We start from the raw sequence: 23,294 nt of genomic DNA, 5'->3' as shown, positions 1-23,294 counted from the left end.
GGAGGTTTGCTCCATTTGATCTACCAAGTGTCATAGGAAGTAGATTCAAGACAAGAAATGTCTGCACAGCCAGCTCAAGAGAAACACTCACCCATTGATTGTAGAAGCCATGAAGACCAGATAAGGACCTAACAGGCTTTTCACAAGAGGGAGGGGTATAGCAGCAGCTTCATCAATCACCACCAATTCTGCCTGTCCCAATTTCACAGCATCAGCAGGGTGGATATACTTGTCAAGAAATAAGGAAAATGGTGTTACAAACGTAGTAAATGGATGTGCCCTCTTGAGAGATAGGCTGACTTGAAAGGAACCACTGAATGTATAGTCCTTAAACAAGTATGCATGCAATTAGGCCCAGTCGCTCCCTTCAATTCTCTTCCAGAGACATCACCTTTCACCACTGACTAAGTAGGACTTAACTGAAAGGTGCTCAAGATGGTGTCTGGTGTTATCAATTTCCCAAATAAAAATCACATAGGCATCAGTGGAGGCAGTGGCAAATAACCCATGCACTTTGTATAGGTGCTTTTTGTGTGTTAATATGTTGGGGGGGGGGGATTAAAATATTCATACTTTCCCACTTTCATAGGGGTCCTGCTCCCTTAATCCCTATGAAAGTTGAGGGTTGCTGTAATGCATTTTAAAAACAAAATAATACAAATAACAGCATTGTCTTAGTATCCATGTAAATTGTTGGAGGAAGCAACTTTCTCAAGCATCCTCTATATGATTTTTGTCTGATTTATAGTCATTTTATGACCTGAAATATATGTCTTATTTGATTAGCACTCTCCTTATCTCTATATACCTAAAGCAGTGGGTGGGGCTACAGGACACATTACTGACTCAGTGAGAGTTTGGAATGTGCAGGTTTAACCAGGGTGACAGATAGGGAATGTCAGTTGAGGAATTACCCTTAGAGAGAAGTGTTGAGTGAACCTCGTGTATAGAAGTCTGTCAGAGTGCAGAAGCTAATGTTAGAAACTTAAAAACTATTTGAAAGTAAACTCTTATTAAAGAGAGCTGTATAAAGCAACATAGTTTATGAAGAAACTGTTAAAGATTGTAAGCTCAACATACAAACTCTCTGAAATATTAGTGAAGTTTTTAACCCCTGACAAGAAATGTGCCTGTATCCTTAAATACACAAAGTTATCAATAAACAAAACTTATTATCTTTGAAAGAAGCCTGCTTGCATCATTGTCTGCATGAAACAAAAACAAAATATCTACATGCCCAGCAATCACCCATTACCAAATAAACTCTGTTACCGCAATTAGGTTGTGATCCTAACAGTTCATGATTTATACCCCGATAGTCAGTGATCCTAACAGGTCATGATCCATTATCTCCAATAATTGTCACATGCTTACATTTCAGTCTTAAGATCCATACAGGAGACAGGTCCCTTTTTTGCTGTTATTGTCAGGTTGTTGTTTTTTTTTTAAGTACTATTATTATTTATTTAGTGGAGTGCATGCAACTGTTTTAGCACTGTGAAATTTTGGAGGGAAGAGATGACAGTATTCTTGGGGCCAGAGGCAGCTTGTGCTTTCCTCCCACCTATTTAAGAGCAGGAGAGTGAAAGTTATTGCTGGAGGCATTAATGGAAGACTAGAATCATTGCTGCACCGAAGCCAATGGAAAGGAAGACACCAACTTTGGTGAAACTAATCCAACTGGGCACAGGCAACATTGTCTGGCTTTTCCAAAGAGGTTGTCATACTCAAAGAATCCCAGGAAGCAACCCTTTCTTCATAGCGTAAGACTGCCATAAAGCAGCTGTACCTGGATAGTCTGTCTATGCTCTCTGAACACATTCACTCTGACGACTGCTTTGCTAAATTCAGGGTTGAGGGACTGAATGATCTCATAATCCAAGTGTTCCTGAAAAGAAACGTAAGACACAATATGAAAACCAATCACAACGGACTCTAGTGTACTGATACATTTAGAAAGGAAAACAAATCCTTTTTCTGATATTTCATCGCTACAGCCTTGTGCTGTATTCAAAGTTTAGGCACTGGACTGAAGTAAAAATGTGAATAAGGGTTTATTGATTTATTTAGGATATTCATACCCTGCTCTTCAGTCACAAAGGCTTTCAGAGTAACTTACAAATTTGCCCTCAGGTTTAGAACTATAAATATTATACAAGTCTACATCTATTTATTTATTTATTTGCTACATTTATATACCACCCCACTCAGCCCGCAGGTGACTCAAGGCATGCACCAGCCTTAACACACAAGGCAGTTTGATCCAAGTCCTTGGATAATTTCTTAAAAGATTGGAAGCCTTTTATGACTTTTATAAAAAAATCAGAAAAACATTAAGACATTCGTGGGATTTGAAAATTAATACAGTAGCAATGATATTATAGTTACATGGTAGAAAGCAAGACTTTAAATACTGTATAATAGTATTATATAATAGACTGTATAATAGACTATGATTTCATTAAGATGTCTTCTGATGAGAAAGTGGATACTCAATTTTAATCGTCATCTCCCCACTCCTCCCTGATTTTTATGTGGAGGAAGGGAAACTAGACGGGGATTTTATATAAGTCATATAAGATGTTTACAATGCATTAAGAGTGCCTATATCTGGATGGAACATTACAGTTGTATTGCAACAAGAACAAGATTTTTAAAAATACGCTTTTCAAGTCCAAAAACCCACTCAAGCAAGGGTGGAATCCAGAGAAATATGATCTGAAGTCTACTCACAAAACAAAGTTTCTTATTTTTTAACTGATGCAGCTATTGACCCGCCCTCTGCCTTCTCGGCTCACAGCTGCTTCTGAGGAGGAGTATGGGACCCATCAGAAAAGTGTGGGATTTGCCCATGCAGGGAAACTGGTGGTGAGGAACCTTGCACAAGCATCACGTGTTCGAACGTATCCCCCTTTACGAGCTAGCTAAAGCTTTAAGATTGCTGGGGAGGCTCTGCTCTTGGTCCTTCCCTCTTCGCAAGTGCGACTAGTGGCAACGAGAGACAAGGCCTTGTGAGTGGTGGACCCTCAGCTGTGGAACTTCCTCCCCAGTAATATTAGACTGGCTCCATCCCTTCTGGTCTTCAGTAAAAAGCTAAAGACCTGGCTCTGTACACAGGCATTCAGGGAGTAGGGTAATACAGAATTCAACCTCAACCTAACAGTCTGAATAATGGCTTTAGGAAAACCAGGAAGTATGGAAACCATGACTCGACACGTTATATGTTTTGAATCTGTTTATTGTAGTTATATGTTTTAACTGTTTTATAATTTAATATGGTTGATGATTGCTATGTGTGTGATGCGGCATTTAATTTTTGACATAGTTTGTAAGCTGCTCTGAGTCTCCTTCAGGGTGAGAAGGGCGGGATATAAATAAAGTAAATAATAAAATAATCTTTTGTAAAAGAAAATCTTGTGTAAAATAATCTAAGAACCTTCTGGATTCAAACCATATTCTGATGGTATTACCTGATATTGGAGAGCATCAAAGCCTTTAAAGACAAATTCAAATAGGGTGTGGAGATTATCCGGACTGGGAGATGTGACAAAAATATTGGAGTAACTGCAAAAAAGGAAGGGAGGGAAGGAGGAAAAAAAATAAACTTTACACTCTTTATATGTACTGAATATTTGTCCATCTTCAAATAGGCCTCAAATTGGTTTCCTAATCTGTAAGACAAACTGGATCTTAAATGTTTAGAACATATGTGTTGTCTTCTGATTTATGGCAACCATAAGGTGAAGCTCTCACAGAGTTTTCTTGGCAATATGTGTTCAAAAGGAATTTGCTTTTGCCTTCTTCTGAGAATATGACTTGCCCAAGATCAGTCAGTCAGTGGGTTTCCATGGCCAAGTAGGGATCCAAATCCTGGTCTACAAAGTCCAACCCTCAAACCACTATCAGATTATTAAAAAATCTGTCAGTTATTAAAATACTATTTTCATTATTTCACATATGTAAACCACAGCAGTCACTTATAGATTTTGGCCAGTTTTTTTTCCATAGAAGCAGAGAAGCTGACATAAGTGAGCATTTAGCCATGGAAAAGACAAGTTTTGGTTTGATATGATACAGTAAGGTTTATGGTGGAACCTTTCCACCGAAAGCACAGTTTCAGGTGTTTAACAAGGATATATATTTTAAAGGTTCAAAATAAAACAATGAATGAGCTTCTTTGTAAACAACTGAACTGTAGCATTCTCGGATGAAAGCTCTTCTCTAGACTCTAAAGCAGGAATGGGTAAGCCCTCCCTCCAGGTGTTTTGGACTTTAACTCTCACAATTCCTAACAGCAGCTGAGGGGGAAAAAAGAAGTGGCCTGAGGCTGTTAGGAATTGTGGAAGCTGAAGTCCAAAACACCTGGAGGAAGGGCCAAAGTTTGACCATGCCTTCTCTAAAAGGATGTGTGCAAAGTATCAAACTTGAAGATAAAAGTCCAGAAAAAAGATCATGTATTTGCATTTTTATAAAATTACCTGGGCAAACCATGATTATTTTTTAAAATCCTGCATCCGCATTCTGCACCATGAAGTTTTAAATCTTGGCCTTAGAGAATGAACAATGGGCCCTTGGTATCTGTTGGGATTTAGTACCATGACCCCCCGTGGATACCAAAATCCCATTATATTCAATGGTGTAGTAAGTAGTGTCTCTTATATAAAACAGAAAAATCATTTGGGATTTTGTAAAAGATTTTCAAACCATGGATGACTGAATCTGTGGATGCAGAATCCATGGATAAAAGGGGCTGACTGTAAATTAATCTCAGTTTTCCACATTTGCTTACTGACTTCTTTTCAGACTCACTTAGAAATTTGAATTCTCCTAAATTTCTTTAGATCTCAATTTTGACACAAATCTATGACTAAAACACCCAGTAGTCACTTACCCAAAGGCCACTGCTCCAGCTATAGCCAATCCCAAGGCAGCTGATTTCCCTCTTCCTCTGGCAGCCGTTAAAGCCACAGTGCTTCTCAGTGTCTTCTCAGAAATGGCTTCAATGAATTTTAGGACAGCTTTTGCCTATTGTGAGAAAGCAGGTAATCAAGATTGGTTATATTTCTTGCACAAGAGTATTAAAAGAGAAAGACTACATGGATATATGGGAGGTGGTGCATCCAGAGCTACACAAATTCAGAAATATGTCTTTGTTTTCCAACAGAACATTATAAAGAGAGAAAGAAATGGGTCAGAAATGGAAGAGAAAGAAATAGGTCAATAGGTCAACTTCTTATTGTCTCTATCTTGTATGGTGTTCAACTGTCTCTAAGATGGTCTCAACAGTTAATTCTGACTGGACTTGAATACAGCTCAGACTGGACGTGCTATTTGTAGACTTTTTGAGCTTCCCTCTCTTTCCTTCCAGTCACGAAAGGCTGACTTCCAAAAACCAGAAGTGCCTGGCCTGAAGGGATTCTTAAAGGGGCAGGGCAACAAAGCTTCAACTGCAAAGAGGCTGTCTAGACTGACCCCCCCCCCCCCCCCCCCCAGAAACTGTACATAAAAAATTAATCCCTCTAACTAAAAAGGGCTTAACTAGGGGAAAACAGCGAGGGTCTTCATGGGCATGTCAGTTCTCATACTATAGATCTAACCCTTCAGGGAGAGCACAATACCTTGCAAAATTAGCCAAATCACAAATCTCATGTTAGGCTTTCTTCTGACAACAAATGCTTGACCAAATGTAACCTCAGTTTATTCATCCTAAACTATTACCAAACCTAGTTCAAGGATTTTCACTCACCCCTTGGTCCTAAGTGGTACACAAATCTCCTCAGGATATTTAAAAATTTATTTATTTGGGGTTCTTTTACCCCGCCCTTCTCACCCCGTAGGGGACCCAGGGCGGCTTACAACAGCAAAGGCACGCTTAGATGCCTGCCACACAAAACAATAATCACAAAACTACAACAAATCACAGTTACCACAATTCATGGATTATCCCAATAAAATCAGTAAAATCAATAAAATCAATAAAAAAAGAAAAGGTTTGAGGTAGAAACAACAGAACCTTGAACAATAACTGATTCAAACCACCATGGATGTTGGAAGAAAGGAAAGATACAAAATAAATGAATAAATTTTGCATGGATTTTCATGGTTTTCAGTCCACTTCATTGCACTCATGGAATTCGTATCCCTGCGCCAATCTTTACTTCAGAAAGGAATACTACCAAATGGGTATCTCATCCCAGGTCAAAAGGAGCACATACCTGATCCAGGGTTTTACAGCTATCAACTAATACTCCGACTGGCTGCGTATCTTGGAGGTTCTCCTTTAGTTCCTTCAATTCCATATCTTGAGGACTCAGATTATCCTCCTATCAGTAAGAAAATGGACTTTACTAAAGATAGCTGCTACCATTAATGCCAAGAGTGAGCATATTTCATTTCAGGTTAATATTAAGGAAAACATAGAAGCAAACATTTGATTGCAGCCTATACTGTTCAGACTTAAAAACAATGCATCATAAGAACCATGCTGTGGATGTATTTTCTCTCACATTGATACAATTCAAAATATCTGTAAGCATATCACATCCATAATGATTCAAACTCTAGGTTATCCAAAATGCATCACCATTTTATGAGTGCAAACAGGACTTTGAACATTTATCAAAAGGGGGAGGATTTCTTTGCTTGTTGCACTTTTGTAGGACCTATAGTATCTCTCTCACACACTGGACTTTTCTCAGATCTGTGCTTACCTTAGACCGAGCTGGAACAGCTGTTATGTTGGCAACATGGCTAGAGATTGGGAGAATATTAAGCTGATCATCAACCACCATGCAGGTCTTGCAAGATGCCAGGGAAAGAATAAACCTGTATGAGGAGAAAGTTGTCATTGTGTTGTTGAAGGCTTTCATGGCCAGAATCATTGGGTTGCTGTGAGATTTCTGGGCTGTATGGCCATGTTCCAGAAGCATGCTCTCCTGATGTTTTTCCCACATCTATGGTATGTATCCTCAGAGGTTGTGAGGTCTCTTAGAAATTAGGCCAGTGAGGTGTGTGTGTGTGTGTGTGTGTGTGTGTGTGTGTGTGTATATATATATATATATATATATATATATATATATGAAGACAAACACTAAAAAAACAAGGGAATTCCAGACAAAAACAATCAGGGCCAGCTAACACCTCCCAACGAAGGATTCCCCCAGGCAGGCAGTAGCCAGGTTTTGAAACTGCAAGGCTATTAAATGCTATTCAATGTGGCCAATTGCAACATTCAAACAGAAAAGAGTTATTTCTCCCACCCTGGACATTATTCTACAGATATAAACCTCACTGCCTAGTTTCCAACAGACCTCACAACCTCTGAGGATGTCTGCCATAGATATGGGTGAAACATCAGGAGAGAATGCTTCTGGAACATGGCCATACAGCCCAGAAAACTCACAGCAACCAATGTTAACATTGTTAAAAGCTGAAAAGTTTTCATCTCACAAATTATTCCTCATCACATAGCTATTCTCTATGCAACACCTTTTAGATCAAGCACCCCAAAAGGAATGTTTTGGTGGGGCATATTGTGGCATTCTCCATAGACAGCCTCTATGTAACCATTCCTTCATGTAGTGCCTTCCAGATGCTTGGAACCAGAGCTCCAATCAACTCCAGGCCTGTTTTGGGACCAGTGGTTTTTAATTTGTTCATTAACAACTGAAGTAAGTGAATGACCAGTTAAAGCCATCAACATACTATATACGCCTCTATCTGTTGTCTTTCACTTTTGAGTTGCATTCCAAAGTAGTAACTTTGACAAGCTCTTTCCAAAATATTATTATGAACATTTGGCAGAGCTTTAATCCACAAAGAAGACACTACTTAAAGTTGTGGGGTTGTAAATTAGCTTTAAAAGCTTTAAGTATAGCCATACTATGCAACTATCTTCTCCAGCCTGCTGCCCGCCAGATGTTTGGGGCTCCAACTGCTGTAAACTCTCACCATTGGCCATGTTAATAAGGGCTGATATATTTGATCCAAACATCCGAACCATCTAACAAGTATAGGTTATAGCCACAATCCCATATTGATAACCATGCTGTGTAGGCTAACTGAACTGGAAGCTTCTCCAATCTTGTTCTAAGCTTTTAGCTTTACAAATATTACTATGATTGCATTTTCAACCTTACAAATACTGTTATACTTGCACGTAAAGGCTAGCTCCTCAATATGACCACCAAAGAGCAACAATTATTCCGCATCCTTTCTAGGCAAGGCTCATTAAACAAACTCCTTATACAGGCATGCTCAAAAAATCCTACAACCCACCTTTCATTAAATCTTCCTACTACATCTTGATGTGCCTCTGTCCGGTATCGAGAGTGTACGTCCTGAGGGGGAAAAGAAGATTTCTTTGTATGAAATTGAATAATTGTCTCTTTTTGTCTCTTGAGAGCATGATTTAAAAACCAAATATATTTTAAGGGACAGTAGATGTCTTGGGGCAAGTAAAATAACACTTCTGAAGATATGCTATATATTTTGTGCATTGGCATGATCTTCGTTCCTAGAAGTTCAAAGAAATAACCAGATATATCAGTCTAACAACTGAGAAAATTAATTTGTCTTTCATGAATACTAGTGGATACATACACTAAAGAGAAGATTCACACAAATGTAGTTTTTAGCTCTTCTCAGGAAGATCATACTTTACAAAAAGGTTATGATTTTCCAAATTGTGTGAATGGCAAAACGTCACGCTTCCAAAAGGCTTTGGAGATTCTGGTTTTCCAAAAGGTTATAATCTCTAAAAAGTCCTGCCTTTTCCAAAAGTTTGTACATACAATATGGAACAGAGAGAAATGCCTTGCACCAGCCCATGTAGTACGACTTATTCTAAATAAAGGTAGATCCTCAGGATCTAAAGACTTTTCACATTGGGAATTTATCATTTTCTAAACAGGAGCACCATTTAGGTTACACTAGCAGATTTATGTTGGAAGTTCTGCATGCTAAAGTGAGTATACATATCAAAGAGCGCATGCATACACTCCCCTTTAGTAATGGAAGCAGAGATCTGTGTCTCCTAGTCATTTTACCATGGTCATGGTGTAGAGCTGCTTCAGGGAATTCATCGTTCTCAGGAGGATCGCAACTATGCCCCCGCCTTCCACAGTTTCCACAGTTCTAGCCAGCAGGTTTGGGGTCAAAGCTTCGAAATCCTAGAAGATTATGAAGGAAGTTATCACTTGCAAATTAGCCACACATTTAATGTACTATTCGCATCAACAAAAATAGAGAGAATATGACCATTTTCTCTGAGCTCTAGCTAACTGACAAGTACTGTATATAATTGAGTATAAGCCGAGTTTTTCAGCACATTTTTAGGCTGAAAAAGCTCCTTGCAGCTTATATTTGGGTCAGTTTATGCTCGAGTATATACTTTTCTTCGTGTCAGGAGCAACTTGAGAAACTGAACATATTATACACACAAACACATACAAATATATATGCATACACACACATTTTATTTATAGCTATTTTTTATTTTAAGATTTACCAATAGCTGCTGCATATCCCACTTGAGGCAATAACTTTTCCCAGTTTTTTTAGGTAAAATTAGGTGTCTCGGCCTATATTCGGGTCAGCTTATATTCGAGTATATACTTTTATTATTCTTAGAATTGGCCAAAGTACAGTTGAATTCACAGCAATCAGGTGTAACAATCTATCTGGTTCAAATAATTATCTCTCTGCTTAATAATCCAGACTACAACACTTTTACCCACACATGCAGCCCTCTTGCTCCAATGCAGGTTTCTACAAGTAAACATTTCATTTTTTGCCTGTCCCTGAAAACTATTACTCCCAGCTTTAACGCAAACTCAAGTGATGATTTAAGACTCTGGCATGTTCCAAAGCTAGGAACCAGAGTTTCCTCGCTCAGATAAATAGAAGTTATTAAGCCAAATTAGGATTACCCAAATATTTCACATACATTTGATAATTATTTCTTCAAATATTTTGAGGGGGAGTAGCAGGATGAAGCACAGAAATGATTTATCATGTGAAATGCTGAATTTATGTGCACAACAACTTTTGCAAGAATACTACAGACTCCGAACATGGAGTTCCTACCTGGAGTACACACATGCCAAATGTATTCCCAAGAATCTTGTGGGTCTCATTGTAGTAACAGTACCGAATGTTTGTGGCTGCAATGAACAGCTCAAAGGGGTCGTCTTGCTTCAGATCCAACATTCCAGTTTTAATCTTCTTCTGCAACTGTCTCATCCTTTTTTTACGATGGCTGGTGGGCAAAGCAGAGGAAATTAGAAGTCTTTGGGAAATGAATGGTCAGGTTTCAAAGGAAATCCTGTGCATTACTTTCTATAGTATTTCCCCAAAACCTACCATAGAGTCACACTGGAGGGCCTAGCAAATTCCTAGAGAATATTTATATAGGAATTTCTAGCTCCTCCAGTGCGATTCTATGATATGCTAGTAATTTTGGTGTTCGGTTGTATCCACTGTTTCAGCAACTGCAGTGCAGCAAGGAACATATCCCATATAGGGTCGTAATGTACTAATAAGCCTTGGAAAATTAGATAGGCATTGGGAGACATATGTCTAGCTCAAGATGGAGAGAGATAAGGGTCAGAACTGTGGTGCTCCAAGACCTGATTTCTATTCATATCAATAATATTGATAATACATTTTCCCTGGCCACTGGAAAAGTTGTGGTAGTATTCCCGACCACACACAGATGATAAATCAATCAAAAGTGGAGCCTCGCAGCATAATTATGATATATATATATATTTAAAAGAGAAAAGAAAGAAAAGAGGAAATAACAAATATTTTTACCTGCTGAAGCCCAATTCCTTCTTGTAACACCATAATACTGATGGTCTAGCCTTCACTGCTGCTTTAGACAACATATGATGGAGTATGACCACCTGTCAAGTGATGAGAAAATAATTCCTGGTTAGTTCTGAACAAAGCTAACTAATGTATTTCTTAATTTAATGTATACCCCACTTTTTCCCAACACAGAACCCCAGCTTGCTTATCCCCAATTAAAAGTAAGTACAGGGAAAGATCTATGAAGTGAAGTGGTTAAAAACAACCAAATAAACAATTATATTACAAACACAGCATTTTATGAATCATGTATTAAAACATAATACAAAAGATAAAAGCAAATCACAGCCCATTAAAAGCCTGTTCTACCATCTGAATTTAAATCTAAAATATTGACTAAATGAAAAACTTTTTGACTGCCAGTAAAAAGAGACGAGAGAGGATGCCAAACACATCTCCTGGCTGTTGTTACTGTTAATACTAATATCATTATCACCTTTATTTATATTTTGACTTTTCCCCAGTTTGGGATTCTGAACAATTGACAACCATTAAAACAAACAGCCAAAAATCCACACCATATCAAACTTTTTAAATTATTATATCACACTAAAATTACAATTAATTTAAAATACAAATCAATAAAAGAAGAATAAGAAATTAAACCGCCCTGAGTCCCTTTTGGGAGAGAGGTGCGGTTAGAAATAAAGTTATTATTATTATTATTATTATTATTATTATTAATAATAATAATAATAATAATAAATTAATTAATTAAAAGTCCAGCACATTATACAAGGCCTGTTTCTCATTAAACAAGCTATTTTCATAGTTGTGCTGGAATAAAAAGAAGCACCTACTGAAAGACTCTCTCTGTCTAATAAAACATTTAGGAATCTGGATTTCGAAACCACAAGAGGGAACGTGGGACAGCCACCTCAAAGCAGTTTTGCTAAGAAAAGCCATTCAATCGCCAGGAAGACATAATTGTTAATCCTACTCTACTTCTAGATCAAACTAGAAGCTGTTGTTGAAGGCTTTCATGGCTGGAAGCACTGGGTTGCTGTGAGTTTTCTGGGCTGTATGGCCATGTTCCAGAAGCGTTCTCTCCTGACATTTCACCCACATCTATGGCAGGCATCTTTAGAGGTTGGGAGGTCTGTTAGAATCCAGGCAAGTGAGGTTTATATATCTGTGGAATGTCCAGGGTGGGAGAAAGAACGTTTGTCTGTTTGAGGCAAGTGTGAGTGTTGCAATTGGCGACCTTGATTAGCATTGAACAAATTTGCAGCTTCAAAGCCTGGCTGCTTCCTGCCTGGGGGAATTCTTTGCTAGGAGGTGTTAGCTGGCCCCAGGCCCGTAGCCAGGATTTCGATTCGGGGGGGAGGGTAAGTTTGTTTCGGGGGGGGGGGGGGCTGAGTCTGAGTGAAAAGGGGTCTACCCTAGCAAATCTTTTGTATTGTTACCCCAATACCCCCACGCATATGGGATATATTGAGTATGGTGATCAGATCATGATATGAATAAACATAAATAATGCACCAGTAAGGCCTTTTCGCGAACCACCATGAGAATTTCGGGGGGGGAGGGGGGCTGAATCCCCTCAAGCCTCCCCCACCCCTGGCTACATGCCTGGCTGGCCCTGATTGTATCTTGTCTGTTTTTTGAGTGTTGCTCTTTGTTTACTGTCATGATTTTAGTTTTTTAATACTTTTAACCAGCTTTTGTTCATTTTATGGTTTCCTCCTTTCTGTTGAAATTGTCCACAAACTAGAAGCTACTCGCAAATCTGGCACTCTCCAGATATGATGATGATGATTATTATTATTATCGTCTTTATTTGTATTCCACCCTATCTCCCCAATGGGGACTCAGGGCCGTTAACAACATAGAATGGCAATATTCAATGCCCTATAGTACAACCAGTCAATAAACAAGACATATCATAAATTAAAAATGATACAGCAAGCCTTAACATAAGCAACAGCAAGACATTATCACTGAATTAAATGAACACTGAAATTACAGTTTAACTAAATTAACATAACAAGACTAAAAACTGGTTAAAAAAATTAAAAGGATATATTGGACTACACCTCCCCAAATGGCTCACTATAACCTGAGTTTACACATCCAGAGGCTACATCTCACCTGATCTTTGCCATGGTCCCCTACGACAATGAAGAGTGTCCTATGCCGCTCAGCCACTCCATTCTCAATCAGTACCCGGATACGATTATCAACTTTCTTGCGCTGCATTTTCACTGAGAGATCCTGTAGAGATTATAGAAGAATTAATTTCAAATATTACTCCAGTTAAAATGACATTGACAGTCAGTGGCCAAACGTCAAATATTTTTAATCCTTACAAGAAAAATATAGCACGCAATGTTTCCTTGTCCTTACTATGGAATATTTTAACCACCATCAAAGTCAAATCTTGTATCGTCATATGTGTGTTTCCTCACAAAAAAAAGTTTCCCTATTACTTACTCCTGCGAACTTTGCTTGGCATTGTCGCCTGAAACATACCAGAATTTAAACCCCGTTCTAGAACAGGCCATGCAGCAGTCTCACAAACTGCACATCATAGTTTCTCAACTGTTTGGATAGCTTTAGACCATGTTGTTGTCCAGTGAACCCAAAGTGAGAAAATATAATATATAATCCAAAAAGTGTCCAAAATCCTCCATCTTTTATGAATAAAACAATTCTGAGGATGCAAGATTCAGTTAGCAATATAATCATTGTGTTGTCAAAGGCTTTCATGGCCGTAATCACTGGGTTGCTGTGAGTTTTCCAGGCTGCATAGACATGTTCCAGAAGCATTCTCTCCTGACGTTTTGCCTGCATCTATGGCAGGCATCTTCAGAGGTTGTGAATTTTCTGTACAGCCTGGAAAGCTCACAGCAACCCAATATGATCACCATTAGCGGAATTCATATTCTGCCTTTCTTCCAATGATTTCAAAGGATATACAGTACAAGTAACTGGGAAATAAATAAATACACAGAAGCAAAACAATCCTAAGCACACCTGGATCACAGTGACTACAAATGCTGTCCCAGAAACCTGGTTTTTTGTTTATTTTTATTATTATTTTCAAAATACAGAGGGCTAATATTCTTTATTAGGATCTGGAGGTTTACTTCTGTGCAAGCATATTTGTATTCATGGATTTAACAACTATGATTTGAGAATAATTTTTTAAAAAAACTAAACTCTCCAAAGGAGTTTCACTATGCCATAATGTATAATGGGACTGCGGTAGTCATAGATTTCGGTATCAATGGGGAGTCCTGGAGCCAAATGCCAGCGGATACTAAAGGCCCACTTTATAAGGCTATACTGTATAACAGAGCAAAGAGGCAGGGGATGGGTAAGCAACACTAGAGTACTGGAACATGTTTACAAGAGGGAAAAGGGGACAATTAAGCAATCAGATCATAGTATTTGTATCTATTAACTTAACTCTGGGAGTATCTATACAAGGCGTGGGCAAACTTGGGCCCTCCAGGTGTTTTGGACTTCAACTCCCAACAGCCTGTTATGAATTGTGGGAGTCAAAGTCCAAAACACCTGGAGGGCCCAAGTTTGTCCATGCCCGATCTATACTGTACATTCAATCCAGTTTGACACCACATGAACCACCATGTCTCAAAGCCACAGAATCATGGGAGCTGTACTTTTGCAAGGTCTTTAGCCTTCTCGGAGCCCCCAGTTGCACAGTGGGTTTTGTCTATATGTGAGTTATATTCATTGTATTGTTTATTTGCTTATTGCTTGTTGTTTTTATTGATGTGTTGTTGGGCTTGGCCTCATGTAAGCCGTTCCGAGTCCCTTGGGGAGATGGTGGCGGGGTACAAATAAAGTTTTATTATTATTATTAACTGCTGAACTTGCTGATCGAAAGGTCGCAGGTTTGAATCCGAGGAGCAGCATGAGCTCTCATTGTTAGCCCCAGCTTCTGCCAACCTAGCAGTTCAAAAACATGCAAATGTGAGCAGATCAATAGGTACTGCTCCGGTGGGAAGGTAATGGCACTCCATGCAGTCATGCTGGCCACATGACCTCGGAGGTGTCTACGGACAACGCCACCTCTTTGGCTTAGAAATGGAGATGAGCACCAATCCCCAGAGTCCGACATGACTGGACTTAATGTCAGGCGAAAACCTTTACCTTCTCTGTTCCTCACCTGACTACAAACCCTAGGATGCCACCGCCTTGAGCTGTGGAAGTTAAAATGGTGGCAAACTACATTAAATCTAGTGTCCAGGTACTCTAACAGGAGGGTAACACTGTGCAGCTATGCTGCAGAATGAATGCAGTTTGAGACCACTTTGACTGATGTAGCTCAATACTATGGAATCATGGGAGTTGTAGTTGTACAAAGCCTTTAGATATCTTGACTCGAGAGTGCTGGTGCCTCAGCAAACTACTGATCCCAGGTTTTCACAGCATTGGGACATTGGGAGTGAAAGTGGTGACAAACTTGGGCCCTCCAGGTGTTTTGGACTTCAACTCCCACAATTCCTAACAGCCTACCGGCTGTTAGGAATTGTGGGAGTTGAAGTCCAAAACACCCGGAGGGCCCAAGTTTGCCCATGCCTGCTCAACAGGGTAGATGACTTCTAAGCTAGAAAACTTACCTCGGGGGGCCGTCCAATTTCCCCTCCTCGCTTCTTTCCTGGCGCCGCTGCCCAGGAGTCAGCTTCCACGTGGAAAACCACGTGGAAAGACAGGAAGGGCCCGGATGCCTCGCAGGATACCTTCCTGGAAAGCAAAGCCCACGGGGGAAATGGTCCACGCGAGGCGGGGAGAAGGAGATGTGGCCTCGGCCCGCGTCACTCGCCAAGAACCAGGAGAAAAATCAAACCACAGGCTTTGCTTGCTTGCTTTTTTGCAGGCTGTCTTTCTGCGAGTTCTTCCTCCGGGCCACAGGAAGGGGAGGAGCTGCAGGAGGAGCTTCCTAGGTCCAGATCTCGCTTTGCTTCTCCCTCCTTTTGCCTCAAACCCTTTCCACGCAGCTATGTAAAATCCACATTGAAATGGATTATACGGCAGTGTGGATTCAGGGCCCTTCCAGCCAGGCCCTATACATTGTCTTGGAGGTGTCTACGGACAACGCCGGCTATTCGTCTTCGAAATCTTCAAACTACAAGAAAGGAGATTCCATCTGAACATGAGGAAGAACTTCCTGACTGTGAGAGCCGTTCAGCAGTGGAACTCTCTGCCCTGGAGTGTGGTGGAGGCTCCTTCTTTGGAAGCTTTTAAACAAAGGCTGGATGGTCATCTGTCGGGGGTGCTTTGAATGCAATATTTCTTGGCATGGAGTTGGACTGGATGGCCCATGAGGTCTCTTCCAACTCTTTGATTCTATAATTCTACTAGCTGTCCCCTGCCATGCGTTGCTGTGGCCCAGTCTGTGTATATGTGTTTTGTGTGTTTATGTATGTGTATATATGTAGTTTTGCACATGCGTTGTAATGTTTTTTTTATTTCTTGACCTTTAAAGTCTCGTCCGCTGTGTTTTTCAGTGTTTTTATGAGTGATGGTCACTTGTTGGCCTGATAGGTGTATTGTGTCCAAATTTAGTGTCAATTTGTCCAGTGGTTTTTGAGTTATGTTAATCCCACTAACATTACATTTTTATTTATATAGATTAAATGGAGATGAGCACCAACCCTCAGAGTCGGACTCGACTAGACTTTATGTCAAGGGGAAACCTTTACCTTATAGGAGTCCCCACTGCCAGATAATCTGAGCTAAACAGAAATCTTGGGATCAGATCCTGGGATATATATATATAGAGAGAGAGAGAGAGAGATCAGGCATGGGCAAACATATACATACACACATATGTGTGTGTGTGTGTGTCTATATCACAGGCCATTTGAAAAATTTGATTAAAATCCATTCAAAACAACCCAGATCTTTAGCTTGTGCATAGATTTCCAACACATACATACAACTTATCACATAGCAACCATTGTTACAATATTTCTAAGAGCAGTGAAAACAACTGTAGTATTCTTTCAGGGTGGGTTTAAATGGATAGCAAAATGTTACCTGTATTGACAATTCCACATATTAAGCATCATAGTTCCAACAGGATTGTGTGCTGATACATAAACTCAGATAATTTATAACCTGGTTTAAATATGCTAGGCACACACCAGTAGTACACAAAATAGGGCACAACATTGCCTGTCATGGAGACATTTCTTCGCATAATGTGGGTATGTGCTTTCAAGTCACATATGCACTTATAGCAAGCCATTTTTTTATTTATCATGCAGGAAGCAAATTGAGAACAGTTATATTGTATTTCAAAAAAACCCACAAAACTTGGCATTATACTAAATGTCCTTTGATCAGAAGTTGGCCACTTGGGAGTGCCTCTGGTATCACTATAAGGAGGTCATCTGTTCTGCATGTTGCAGGGCTCAGACTGCATTGTAGTAAGTGGTCTGTGGTTTGCTTTTCCCCACACTCACATGTCGCAAACTCCACTTGTAGCCCCATTTCTTTAGGTTGGATCTGCATCTTGTGGTGTCAGAGCGCTGTCTGTTCAGCATCTTCCGAGTTGCTCAGTCTTCTGTGTGCCCAGGTGGGAGTTTCTCAGGGCCCTTCCACACAGCCCTATATCCCAGAATATCAAGACAGAAAATCCCACAATATCTGCTTTGAACTGGGTTATTTGAGTCCACACTCAGATAATGTGGGATTTTCTGCCTTGATACTCTGGGATATAGGACTGTGTAGAAGGGCCCTCAACCAACGAAACAAGCAAGCCCATGAATTTCATAGATAAGGAATACTCAAGAGGTTGTTTTGCCAGTTCCTTCTGCTGAAACATATCTCACTTCCAATCCAAACACTATCCAGGACTGACTCTGTGCTTAGCTTCCAAGATGAGATCTGGTGCTTTTAGGTCCTCTGGCAATAGCCTTAGTAAAACATCAGTGCCAGCAATGCCATATAAAAAACATCATTTGGCTTATTTTAAGATATATATATAAATCCTACATCTGAATGTTTTGGCAGACACTAACTGAGTTTATATGGTAGAAACATAACAATAAAAACTGGATATGCATATGAAATAACCTAGAAATATATTGAAACCATGTTATATGCACATAAAAGCTGAGGTTGGCTGACCCAAACAATGAGTAGTTTTGGTATATACAGTATATGGTTATGTCACTAGGGTGGATTTCTGTTTTGTATGAAGATAGGATACTTGACAATTCTAGAAAGATAGCAAGACATGGCATGGGATCTGCACAGGGTGGCAAGTTATGGCTTCCAAGTTAAAACTGTGAGCAATCTGCCTAACTGCTTGAAGGTTTCAGTACATCTAAGTGAGGTTGTTTCAATACATTGGACAAAACAAAGTACCGTACTGAAAAATGCCATACTACACTGGAGCAATGAAAGGCAATGTTACCTCACCCTGATCTATAGCCAAGAGGTCCAGAAATACCCAAATTAGTCAAGAGCTCCAAGTTTCCAAGTTTTAATATTTACAATGATTACAGCAAGAGTTCGTTATATCCTCTACAGCTAAGAGAGGAGTGATATCAGTTAGGATTAGATGTAGTGGCTATGTCGTCTTGTATATTTTTGTCTTCTTATATTCTCATAACATTCTTTCTTCTTTTCCAGCTTTCTTTTGAAATGTTCATCTCAGTTGTTCTTATCAGATTGTTTCTTTAAAGTCTTTATCTAAATATAGTTATTACTTAAATAATCTAAGAATTCAAGATAATCTGTTAATAAGTTAGTAATGTATAAACCAAGTTTGTTTTGTATCACTAGGACTATCATTCTTGTCCCCTTAACTTTACACAAAGCTTATATATTTCTATTTTTAAAAGTGTAGGGTCGTCATTTTTCAAGATTTCTAAACATGGGGTAGATATATTACACAAATTTTGGATATAAACATTCCAAATCTAATTTAAAAGTATATTTTCAGCATTTCTCCCAAAGTCTTTAATGTGGGGATAATAGATAATCCAAAATGTATATATAAAGCAGTGTTCACATATTGTTGAATAACGAGTCCTGTTGTGGCTTCTTCTAATTCTTTCAAATTTTTTGTGTAGGATTCCCATTCTTCTTGGAGTTTTTTGTTTCTGTTTTAATCAAGGTGTTGAGGTCTATCCATAGTCTTTCAAGATTATATTTTTTTTGTCATCTATTTTTACAGCAGACTCTCCCAATTGGCTTTTGGCAACTAAATCTCTCAAACTTTTCATGTCTGGAAGTATAAGTACTTCTATTGGAATTTTGTTCCCTCCAACACTTTCCAAGTGTTGTCTCCGTCATCCGGATCTTCTCTTCTCCTCTGGTTCCTGCATTTCAAGTCCTGCTTCAGCAAATTGAGTCCACATCTTTCTCAAATTTTAAGCTTTTTCATGGGCACTTCCCATCTGGGTAAACTGATTAGATGTTGTTCTGGCTGTGTATTTCTTTGCAGATCTTTTGATGTTCTAATTGCTATTTTAGCTGTGTTTCACTGTAGTTCTTTTAGGTGGCGTTTTCAATTCTCATGTGTTGTCAATGTCATCTGTATTTTCTCTTCGTTCCATTCCTTTTCCATATCTCCCTGTGTTGGTTTGTGCTGATCATCTCTCCGTATTAAAATCTCAATTTTATTATCCACAATTTGACTCATATTTGATATTTCTTGTAATTTGTCCATCTTACTATTGGCTTTGCATTAAGGATAATTTCATTCTTGTCTTCGATTTCATTTTCCTCTTCTGAATTCTTGTAAACCGTCATCCTTTTGATTTGTTTAATCCTTCTACTTACTAATCAAACTTTTCATCTGTTTGAGATGCAAAACATTTGCACAATTGGTCATTTAAGCCACTTAATATCTTCTTTTGTTGTATTTCTATTAAATGGCTATTGAAAAACAGAGTCTCTCATATTCTGTTTGGGGGATGAAATGTTGTTTAGTCTCACTACAGCGTTGTCCAGGTTTTCCTACTAGATGTCTCACTTGAACTCACTTTCAATTATTCTTCTGTGAAATAGTGGTATTGACAGTCCATCCATTAGATGGTGCTATCATCAATTATTTAAGGAACAGAAACAGATTATAGAGACATGGTCATCAAAGCACAGGATTGTTATTATCAAGCCATTTTTTGTTTAAGGTGACCCAGCCGCACAGAATTTGTAACGCAAGATTAGAACAGACCGAACAAGTTAAACAATCAAAGCAGTCCACTTTAGTAATATTCCAAAAGGAGGGAGAGGTGTCAAACAGCATTGGATTTTGAAGTTTTTGCAAAACGTCACCCCCTCTCCCTCACAGTTCTTTAATATTATTTTAAATGAAATGGTATCCAAAGTCCCTTTTTCTATTCTGTCCAATATTCTTAAAAAACCCTTACTTTAACCATATTTTACTAACAGATTGTCCCCCCTTTTTTCTTATTTTAGATTCAGTAAAAACTTTTCATAATTTGAACTAGAATTTTCTGTTTAAAGTTCTAGAAAAGATTGATTTTGTGGATAATTCTACTTGGATAAAGCAATTTATGACAGACAGGCAACAGATAGATATTGCTCGAGTTCACCAAACCATGCAACATACACAAAAACGTAAGATAGAAGTATCCACTTTTCCCCCTACTGTTATTCTGGAAGTTCTATAGACCAACAAAACAGGATCAATTGCATAAAAAAGAAAGCATATAAGAACTTTTGCTTAGTGATTGTCTTAGACAATGCTTTAGAAACTACAGAATCTCTGTTGGAGACAATGAATGTGGTGAGTTGGCATTGGTTAAGATTTTTAAAAGGCAAAATAGTTTTTTTTTATTAAATGAGAAAATAAGCAAATACAGTTGGTGGACAAACTGGATTAACATTAAGACAAAGATGAAATATTGAAATATGAAATGTGTTATTAAAGAGTTATGTTATGGCACTTCAAAGGTGGGGGGGAGCTTAAAATATTACTACTGTGGAGAATATTTGTGATAAAATGAATGTCTTGCTGAGTATGCTATTTTAGACAATATTGATTTTGTTTAATGGCATCTTATTTAAATGATAAAGACTTAAGTTTTATGGCAAGGCCATTAAATATAAAATCTTACAAGATGCAAAACAGAGTCCTGGACTAGAAATTGTACTTATCTCCTTGTTGTCCAGCCTGGTTGAAGAATTGTTTTGATTCGTTGGATTTGTAAGGGCATTATCTATAATGTGGATGGCGTCAATAATGTTGAGTTTTAACAATGATTTTTTAAAAATATATTCCTTGTTAAGAATTTGGAATAAATACAAACCAAGTGCCCTATGATGCCATTATGGGTTTTACCATAGGAAACAAATGATTCTAGATGAAAGATGGCTGACTTACCAAGACCTCTTAGAATTAGCTCAAGATCAATAATGAATTACATCAAATAAATAATTGTTGGGGAAAGGCATAATCTGCAGTAGTACAGCACAACCACCACATTCACTTAAGATACGTTCCACGACTTTGTGTGGAATAACAAACTGTATTAAAATGAAGAATAATATAGAGATGACATATTTTGTTGAACATAGATAAATGTAATCATGGATACAAGTCCCATGAATACGTGCGTCTTCTAGAAGAATAAATGAAAGATTTAAGGAGCATAGTGTCTAAATCAATAAGAGCATAGTGTCTAGATCTAGGGAAGTAATGCTACCCCTCTATTCCGCCTTGGTTAGACCACACCTGGAATACTGTGTCCAATTCCGGGCACCACAATTGAAGACAGATATTGACAAGCTGGAATGTGTCCAGAGGGTGATTCAAATGATTGTCTGGAGAACAAGCCCTATGAGGAGCGGCTTAAGGAGCTGGGCATGTTTAGCCTAAAGAAGAGAAGGCTGAGCGGAGATGATAGCCAAGTATAAATATGTGAGAGGAAGTCAAAGGGAGGAGGGAGCAAGCTTGTTTTCTGCTTCCCTGGAGACTAGGACATGGAACAATGGCTTCAAACTACAAGAAAGGAGATTCCATCTGAACATGAGGAAGAACTTCCTGTGAGAGCCGTTCAGCAGTGGAACTTTGACCCGGAGTGTGGTGGAGGCTCCTTCATTGGAAGCTTTTAAACAGAGGCTGGATGGCCATCTGTCAGGGGTGCTTTGAATGCAATATTCCTGCTTCTTGGCAGGTGGTTGGACTGGATGGTCCATGAGGTCTCCTCCAACTCTATGATTCTATGGATAAAAAAATATTTTCTCCATTAAGCAAATTAGAGTTAAACAAATTAGATTTTGAGATATAATTATGCACAGATGAGCATTTGCTTAGCAAAATTATACACTTTTGTTAAAATTGAGATGAAAAAAGAACAAGTTAAAGATTTCATAATAAAATGGGCGTAAAACTTGGGACATAACAAACAGAACACTGGGATAAATTACAGCCAAAGGGAATGAAATTTACACTGATATGATGATGATGGTGATGGCCAAAGCATACAAAGGTGTTTCCAACACATGTTGGAAATCTTAGCAACAGGTGGATTCATTTTACCATATTTACTGGACTTGTGGGTTAGCAATAATAATAATAATAATAATAATAATAATAATAATAATAATAATAAATAAAATCTGGAATCAAATACATGATTGTACTGCAAAACATTCTGAAAATGTATTTCTAATCAAAACTGGAATTGTATTTGTTGGGATTACTGAAGGACCAGATGGAGAAAAAATATGGGAAACTATTATGATACATGACTACAGCAAGACTATATGCTCAGAAGTGGCAAAATTCAACTATAGACATGTGTTGCATGGCTATTGAACGGACCTATTAACTTGAGTGGGTATGGGAAACTGACAGACATTTTAACAACTTCAATCAGAGAGAAATGTATATAATATCTTTTGCTCAATGTTATGCTGTTTGTTCTTGTGTTCCCTTTTTCTGTACTGATTCTTTAATTTTGTTTCATTATTTTGATTATTTATTGTACTTGAGAACCCTCAGTAAAAAGGATGGGCATTTAAAAGCTATTTCAGTTTAAGCATCAAAGAAAGAAGCACTTAAATTTAAAATATGACATCAATTACACATTACAGCATCCGAAGGATGACATCCTTGATTTTATAATGTAGATGGTGGATTAAGAACGGTAGCACAATTTAAACATCCATGTATATAGAAAAGGTAACCAGCTGAAATCCTCTCCTCTCCATCCACCCTTTCCAAAAACAAGTACAATTATACACCAAGGCAGTCAGGCAATTCTCTGCAGTTTGTTATTTGTAGAAGCTATTTTTCCATAAATCTCCACTGACATGTAAAATATAACATCCGCATTTGTTTCAGTAGCTATTTTCAATTGTATTGCTCCTTTTAGAACACTACTCAGATGCAAAACAACAGGAAGGACACAAAGAAGCTTTTCAGCTTTACTTATGAAATTATAAAAGGATGAAGGATTTACACAGAT

General features: G+C 38.4%; 1 protein-coding gene across 1 annotated transcript in view; it reads right to left on the bottom strand.

The window, feature by feature from the left end:
* NAT10 (N-acetyltransferase 10) overlaps positions 1-15,770 on the bottom strand; it is a 35,185-nt gene extending 19,415 nt beyond the window's left edge. The window contains exons 1-12 of the mRNA XM_060764984.2: positions 15,462-15,770; positions 12,964-13,086; positions 10,816-10,907; positions 10,087-10,258; positions 9,048-9,170; positions 8,278-8,339; positions 6,711-6,825; positions 6,216-6,323; positions 4,892-5,025; positions 3,471-3,564; positions 1,790-1,888; positions 92-228 (exon numbers count right to left, since the gene is read on the bottom strand). Coding sequence (XP_060620967.2) covers positions 92-228; positions 1,790-1,888; positions 3,471-3,564; positions 4,892-5,025; positions 6,216-6,323; positions 6,711-6,825; positions 8,278-8,339; positions 9,048-9,170; positions 10,087-10,258; positions 10,816-10,907; positions 12,964-13,071 — 1,244 coding nt within the window. The 5' untranslated portion in view covers positions 13,072-13,086; positions 15,462-15,770. The remainder of the gene's footprint in view (positions 1-91; positions 229-1,789; positions 1,889-3,470; positions 3,565-4,891; positions 5,026-6,215; positions 6,324-6,710; positions 6,826-8,277; positions 8,340-9,047; positions 9,171-10,086; positions 10,259-10,815; positions 10,908-12,963; positions 13,087-15,461) is intronic.
* Positions 15,771-23,294: the final 7,524 nt, after the last annotated feature.

The sequence above is a fragment of the Anolis sagrei genome, chromosome 1 (genome assembly GCF_037176765.1).
Source record: "Anolis sagrei isolate rAnoSag1 chromosome 1, rAnoSag1.mat, whole genome shotgun sequence".
NCBI lineage: Eukaryota > Metazoa > Chordata > Lepidosauria > Squamata > Dactyloidae > Anolis > Anolis sagrei.
This window is presented reverse-complemented; position numbering and strand designations above follow the sequence as displayed.